General features: G+C 38.6%; 1 protein-coding gene across 1 annotated transcript; it reads left to right on the top strand.

Annotated features, from left to right (window-relative positions):
* The first annotated feature begins 3,189 nt into the window (after window positions 1-3,189).
* DUSP12 (dual specificity phosphatase 12) lies at window positions 3,190-7,967 on the top strand. Its single transcript, XM_058539687.1, has 6 exons — window positions 3,190-3,548; window positions 4,611-4,724; window positions 4,810-4,928; window positions 5,312-5,408; window positions 5,712-5,898; window positions 7,543-7,967. The coding sequence occupies exons 1-6, from the start codon at window positions 3,205-3,207 to the stop codon at window positions 7,702-7,704; spliced, it is 1,023 nt and encodes a 340-aa protein (XP_058395670.1). The 5' UTR covers window positions 3,190-3,204; the 3' UTR covers window positions 7,705-7,967.

The following is a 7,967-nucleotide window of genomic DNA, read 5'->3' on the forward strand; positions in this document are numbered from 1 at the left end:
AGAATTATGTTATTATCATCCATTTATATTTTTGTTCAACATTTTTATTTGGGGGCTTCAAAGTACATTTCTTGTGTATCTTTATAACTGTCCTAGATCTTAAGTCCCATTAAGAACACAAATGACAAACATTTACTGATAATTTACTGGGTGGAGGAGGGCCTGGGCAATATGCTGGGGATAGAAAGAGGAACTTGTCTTTGGACCATGATGGGGAGGTTATGGGGCAGAAAAGGGGAAACTTTCCTGCTCATTGCTCAGCACAGAAAGGTACTTACAGCAAATATTTTTAAAAATGAAAGTGATAAATCCTACATGTGACTGTGGTCAAAAATCTTTGAGAAACAACCAAAGAGTAGAAAGGCTAGGTGATGTGTACATGTTCTCACCCAGTCATGCCATGTTACATAAAATGGGTGTCTTCTAAAAATGCAAGACACATACTTGATGATATAAGAATTTTTGCTTAGTCCATATGTATCAAGGTTGCAGGTTTGCTGGTCATAAAATGAACAGATAAATTGTGCCTTTGTGTGTGTCTAACAATCCTAGGACATAGAGCTTTTTCTTCTTTCCCTGACAAGAAGCAATCCAGCTCCCTCTCCAAAGACAGCATTTCCTTCCCTAGGCCTGAGATCCTACTTTTTCTAGCAGGTTATTTTCATTTTTCCCTATTTTAAGGTAGGTGCAGAAAATATACCTTGCCAAAGGGCAAATGGTGCCACCTAGTGGCTAAAAGTACAACTACAGAAACTGGTCAAGTCACTTCAGCCTCAGGAGTTGAGGCATTTTTATTCACCCAGTTACAAGTACTTACTGAGCCAGGCTCTGTGGGTATTCAATAATAATTCAGATGTGTCTCCTACTCCCCCATCCTTGAAGGAGCTAATAGTCATTTTAGGGAGTTGAAGAAGAAAATCTCATTTCCAACAGAAAAATGATAAAGCTGAGGGAATAATTAGGATACCTTAATAAAATATTCAGGAAATGAACCCTTAATAGTTTTTTTGTTCCTTTTTCCAGAATGTAAATATCTATAATTGTCAATAGTGAACAACTTTAATAATACTGGTTGAAAAAAATAAAAACTACATAGAAAGAACCGTATAAAGCCTATCATGTAAGTCTCCCTCGTGCCAGTTCCCAGAAATAACCACTAACAGTTTGATACATATCTTTCAATATTTTTCATAGATCAACCACTTACTTTGTTATCTTTTTAAATAGTAGCCTAGTATTTCATTGAATGGATAAAACAACTTATTTCACCAATACATTACTTGTAGTCATTTAGATATTTCCAGTATTTCACTAGTCTAGACAATGGATTCTGTATCACGGGTCACCAAGATCACCCTCAGGCTCCTTCAGGATGGCTGATCCACTAGGACTAACAAAACTCAAAGGAGCTGCTATACAAAGTTATGGCTTATTACAGTGAAAGGATACAGATTAAAATCAGCAAGGAGAACAGGCACATGGATGAAATCCAGGAGAAACCAGGTGCAAGCATCCAAGGAAGTTTAAGCAGCAGAATAACACAGTTGGGAATGGGTTGGGGAGGACAATACTAGAGGGAGAGAGTCCAGTTAAGAGATTGGGGCAATCACAAGTCAATGGATGACAAGGGCTAGGGTACTGGCAGAGGGAATAGAGAGGAAGGGAATGTGTTTAAGAGCTATTAAGATGGAGGAGAGAAGGCTATAAGACTAAATGGATACGGGAGATGAAAGAGGAGGAATCAAAGATGACTTTGTTTCCGGTTTGGATGATTAATTGGGTGATGGCTTCATTCACCAAGACGGGGATTAAAGGAGGAGGATCAGTTTGGAGAAAAGTAAATCCATTGATATCCCAGGAGCTAAGGATCAGTGGCACCACAGAGAGGTATAGTGAAGCGAGGACTGAGAGCTCCCATTGGCTTTAACAATCACCTTTCATGTACCTGTTGGCCATTTGTATGTCTTCTTGGGAAAAATCTCTACTCAGTTCCTCTGCCCATTTTTTAATTGGATTGTTTGGGGGTTTTTTTTGCAAATGAGTTGTATGAGTTCCTTATATATTTTGGATATTAACCCCTTATCAGATATGTGATTTGCAAATATTTTCTCCCATCCCATGGGTTGCCTTTTCATTTTGTTGATGGTTTCTTTTGCTGTGCAGAAGCTTTTTAATTTGATATAGTCCCACTTTTTTCTTTTGTTACTTGTTCTTTTGGTATCATATCCAAAAAAACATTGCCAAGATCATTGTGTGGTCTTGGCACGCCTACTGAAGCTCATTTGAGCATACATGTGAGGGTCTATTTCTGGGCTCTCTATTCTGTTCCCTTGGTCCCTGGGTCTGTCTTTATGCCAGTACCATGACTGCTACTTCTTGACCAATTACAGCTTTAGCCTCTCTCTAGCCTTCCCTTCCTATAGGTAAGATTTATTAATATACCCAATCATAGACTCACCCCAACTTCCTGACAGCATCCAATCCAGAGCAAAGCCCTGCTTCCTTAGACCCTATCCAAAATCACCTAACACAAGCCCAAATCCTGTAATGGGATCTTCCTAACACCCTCTTACTGAGATTTCCCCAAATTCTCCACAGTTTATGGTTGAGTAATAAACCCAATTTGTTTAACTACAGGTGGGTTCCTGGTGGCGGCTGGAGGGCACTGACATACAAAAACATAGGATTAATATCTTCAAAACATATAGAACAATTTACATCAACAAGGATTCACATATCAACAAAAAATTGGGCAAAAAGGAAAAATAGTCAGAAAAGAAGAACTACAAACAAATGGCTTTATAAGCATTGGAAAAAAATATTTTACTTCAAATGCATAAAATTATGCGGCTGATTCAGCTGGTGGGACCATCATTTCAAAATTGAGTCCAGCTGCTCCTGCAGAAAGTCCAGAAAATCTCAACACTAAAAGCCTGAGAAACTCTGTATTTAGGGAAGTTTATCCTCCACTACCAAGTTGGGGAGCGGGGGCGGGATACTGGTCGAAAGGCCGCCCTGAATAGGGTCAGATCCGTCTCAGCAGCGGTAACACCCTCCCCAGTTAAGTCCACATTCCCACGGTCGACTTAGTCCTCCGAGGGAGCCGCTGCGCAGCTCAGGCCGGCTGGTCCCAGAGGAAGGACGTTCTAGCCGGCAGCCTACTCGATGGTAGGGCCCGCAGCTGCCCGGCCTCTGGGCGCCGCCATGTTGAAGGCGCGGGGCGGGAGCCATGGCTGCGAGCGCCCCATGCACAGCCAGAGCGGGGCCAGCTCCGCCGGGCAGATGCTGGAAGTGCGGCCAGGGCTATATCTGGGTGGAGCTGCGGCCGTCGCGGAGCCGGGCCACCTGAGGGAGGCGGGCATCACGGCCGTGCTGACGGTGGACTCGGAGGAGCCCGACTTCAAGGCGGAGGCTGGGGTCGAGGGTCTACGGAGCTTCTTCGTGCCAGCGCTGGACAAACCCGAGACCGACCTGCTCAGCCATCTGGACCGGTGCGTGGCCTTCATCGGCCAGGCCCGCGCCGAGGGCCGCGCGGTGTTGGTGCGCTGGTGAGTGGCCCGGTCCGTGAGGGCAGCAGCCCCGCCTCGCTTCCATCCTGCCCGGCACCCTTGTCCTCCTAGGCCCCGGGAGAGGACGAAGGGGCGGTCAGACCGCAGGACCCTCCCTCCACTCCCTCCCGTGGCAGGCGTGTGTCCGGGAGAGGAGGGGCAGGAGGTGGGCCCAGATGGCATGCATGCTTTCAATCATTCATGTTTTGGTTGGTTCGTTTTGCAGCCGCCGAGTGTTTTTTTTTTTTTGGAGGGGGAGAGTTGGGGAGGGTGAGAATAATCAGATAAATGACAAAGTCCCAGCACCTAAAGAGCTTAAAGCTCTTTTGGAGAAGCCAGACACATTCCCAGATGACTGTAATGCAGACTGGGATGCAAGGCGTGTACCAAGGGAGAAAGATTAACAAAGGTTAAGGTTATTCAAACTTCAGAGGAAGAGCGGATTATTTTCAATGGTTTTTTGAGGGGACAGGGTGTGTTTGCTGAAAAAGAGAAAAGGGAGAGAAAAATTGGTCAGGACATAAAGGATTTCTAAGCCATGCCCAGGGGAAAGATGGGATAGGTTGTAGCCATGGCAACAAGATAGAAAATCTTGACGGGTAATTGGAAATTCCTAAGTAGTCCTGTTCAGCTGGATTGGAGTGTAATAACAATAGTTTAAATTTATTGAGTCAGCACTTTTACTGTGTGCCAGCGCTTGTTTTAAATATTTACATAAGGGACAAAAGGTGATAAAATGGAAAGAATCTGGGACTAGATCTCCAGGGCCCTTAAAGTCAAGAGCAAAGGAATTTGGATTTGTTCCAAAGCCATTGTAAAATTTTAAAAAACTAGTGTAATTATTTTGCAATAGGTAATACATTCACATCGTTCAGAATTCAAAAGGAATAAGGAAATAAAGGAATAGTTCTTTTTGTAGTATTTCAGAGGCAAAGGGTTTATTTGAAGAATAAGAAGCAGACGTGAAGTGTCCCTGAATTTTACCATTAATAGGGGGCTGGGGTTTTTTTTTTTTTTTAATTGTTGCTATTTGCTATTTTATTTTAAAGGTCTCTTTTTCAGTCATGCAGGAGTCAGTCGAAGTGTGGCTGTAGTGACTGCTTTCATGATGAAGACTGACCAACTTACCTTTGAAAAAGCCTATGAAAACCTCCAGACTATCAAACCAGAGGCTAAGTGAGTTCTTTGTTATAGTAATAATTCTTCTTTTGTGATTTTATTTATTTAAAGAAAACTTAACTTTACACGTTTGTCCTCACAGGATGAATGAGGGGTTTGAGTGGCAACTGAAATTATACCAGGCCATGGAATATGAAGTAGATACCTCCAGCGCAATTTACAAGCAATATCGTTTACAAAAGGTTACCGAGAAGTATCCAGGTAAGTAATAATTGTTAGTATGTATTAGGCCCTTTCTGGATGCTGTTTACTCTGACACTAAACGCTTCAGGTGTATTATCTCACTTTTCTAGCAGTTCCTTGAGACAGGCACTATTATTTCCTTTTGAAACTGTGGTTTAGCAAGAAGTAATTTGTTCAAGGTCATATAGTGGCGGACTGGGATTTGAACTCGGAGACTATGTGCCCAGAATCCAGGGCTTCTTCACTATTCTCTCCTGTCATCCTGATTTCTCAATACTGGAGTTTTTTTTTTTTCATTTCTGAAGTCAGCACTTGTTGCCTCAATTTGAAGTTAACTGAATTTTGTCTGAAAATGCAGAGTTGATTTTGACAAATGGATACATTTTAATTATGTTGTGTAGAATTGCAGAACTTACCTCAAGAACTCTTTGCTGTTGACCCAACCACCATTTCACAAGGATTGAAAGATGAGGTTCTCTACAAATGTAGAAAGTGCAGGTAAAATATTTTGTATCTTCTGGAGATTTTGTCTTTTCCCAATAGTTGAAAGTAATGAAAGTTTCAACTTCTTAAAATCTGTAGGAAGAATTTGTTTAATTGAATAATACAGAAATTTCTAATTCACATCTCTTTTCAAGAAGAATATAAATTTTTAAAAGTAATCAGGTACTTGTAGAAGTTATTAAAAATTAAAATAGCGTAATCAATGTTATATTATTTGCCCCCTAAGAAATACTATATATTTCATCTATTTTTTCATCCTTTTGGAAGTCAATTTATCTTTTTGTTTGGGAGTTGCAGGCGATCTTTGTTTCGAAGTTCTAGCATTTTGGATCATAACGAAGGAAGTGGTCCTATAGCCTTTGCCCACAAGAGAATGACACCATCTTTCATGCTTACCACAGGGAGTCAGGCTCAATGTATGTCTTATTTCATTGAACCTGTACAGTGGATGGAATCTGCTTTGTTGGGAGTGATGGATGGACAGGTGGGAACACATTTTATTTTCTACGGTTTGATTATATCATCTATGTTTTGTTCCTTAGTCCATTTTAAACTATATTTTTAACTAGCGTTTTACTCCATCTTTACTTTGTTTCTGAAGATTATATCTTTTTAGTGTAGACAAGAATCTATCAAAAATAAATTAATTAAATAAAAACAGGCTGATCTAAAATAGTGAGCCACTTTTTGGTTGACAGCTGTTGGTTTAAGTCACTTAATTCCTTTTAAGGCTATTTATATTTTTTTAAATAAAAGACTAGCGTAAACTAATTAGAATATATTTAACAAAATGAACTTTGTAATAAGTAGGGCAAATCAAAGATTTTAAAATTAGATTTAAAATATCTTCCTTTTCTTCCCTTTTTCTCTTTTGGCTTCATGTATCTCTTTTTTCCCCTGATCTTTCAGTTTAGTATGTTTGCTATGAAATTCTTTTTCATTTCCTGTTAATTCTAAAGAATGCAGCTCATATGAGCATTCTGTGACAGCCACATTTCTTCTTTAGGTTTACTTGATATTAATCTAAAGATAATCTAAGATATAATTAATCTTAATAATGATTTTTAAAGTCTGTATGTATTTTTAAAAATCTGTATAAAAGTTTATGTAAGTTTATATAATGAATATTTTATCAAACTCTTTCACTATATTATTTCATTTGAAGAATACAATAACTTTATAAAATAGGTAGAGCAGATATATTCACATGTTATACGTGAGGAAGTTTAGTTTACATTAGTTAGTGTCTTGCCTAGGAAGAGGTATCCTATATTCAAACTCATGTTTTCAGACAATGCTGCTTTATTGAGATATATAATTCACCCATTTACAGTATATATTTCAATGGTTTTTAGTATATTTACAGTTTTTTACAACCATCACCATTTTCATCACTCCCCAAATAAACCCTGTACTCATTAGCAGTCATTTCTGATTCTTGAGGTATTTGCAGCAGTAGGGTTTTTAATTTTGATAAAGTCTATTTCATCTATTTTTTTCTTTCGTGGATTGTGCTTTTGGCTTGCTGCTTTTATTTAACCTGGAAAATACACAAGGTAAAGGCATTTTTGTGAGAGATTTTTTATCACATTTGTGCATACTTCTTTGTACACTTCTTTGAATTTTCTTATAGAATATACACCTAAAAGTGGAATTCCTTGTTTGAAGAGTGTGTACATTTTAAATATTACTAATATTCTAGGCTGACATTAGAAATGCGCATACATATTTGCTTTTCACTAACACTGAATGCATGTACTCATTTCCCCATACCCTTGGCGTAATGGATATTATAAAACTGGTAGTTTTGTCCATCTGTGAGATGAAAAATGTTAATCCTAAAATGTTTTAATTTGAGTTTTCATGACTACTGAGGACCAACATCTTTATATATTTATCAGGCATTTATAGTTTCTTTTTCTGTAAATTTTCTTAACATCCTCGGCCCATTTTTCTATGTATTTTGTCTTTTTCTTATTGATTTGTAGGAGCTCTTTAGATTATGATTAGATGATAAACTCCTTGAAGGTAGGGGCCATGTCTTACCTGTTTTTATATCCTGTATTGCCAAAGATAATTGTTTTATATAAAAGTGAATGAATGAAGTAACACTTTTGCTTTATTCCAGCTTCTTTGCCCCAAATGCAATGCCAAATTGGGTTCTTTCAATTGGTATGGTGAACAGTGCTCATGTGGTAGATGGATAACACCTGCTTTTCAAATACATAAGAACAGAGTGGATGAAATGAAAACGCTGCCGGTTTTGGGATCACAAACAAGAAAAATATGAACTTGTGACATTTGATAGCTTGAAAAGAAACTTGCTGATGATATGTGCTACCCTTGCTTATTGTCATTCCTAGCAGATTGTCCAGTTTTTAAGCCATCAACATTTCATTTGAAATGTGAGAGATAAAACCACTTGATGTGACTTGGAAACTATGCTTTGTTAGCTTCCTCCACTATTTAAGTAGAATACTTTGTATGGAAATCAAAACTTTTTAATCATGTAAATTATACTTTATTTGATATTAAAATATTCTATAGCCCAGA

This window comes from Diceros bicornis, chromosome 4 (assembly GCF_020826845.1).
Source record: "Diceros bicornis minor isolate mBicDic1 chromosome 4, mDicBic1.mat.cur, whole genome shotgun sequence".
NCBI classification, from domain to species: Eukaryota; Metazoa; Chordata; class Mammalia; order Perissodactyla; family Rhinocerotidae; genus Diceros; species Diceros bicornis.

Excerpts from the sequence above, each read along its gene's own strand:
- DUSP12 (XM_058539687.1), top strand. The coding sequence starts at position 3,205 with ATGTTGAAGGCGCGGGGCGGGAGCCATGGCTGCGAGCGCCCCATGCAC. Across the intron at positions 5,409-5,711 it reads TACAAATGTAGAAAGTGCAG|GCGATCTTTGTTTCGAAGTT; the intron begins GTAAAATATTTT and ends TGGGAGTTGCAG. Across the intron at positions 5,899-7,542 it reads TGGGAGTGATGGATGGACAG|CTTCTTTGCCCCAAATGCAA; the intron begins GTGGGAACACAT and ends GCTTTATTCCAG.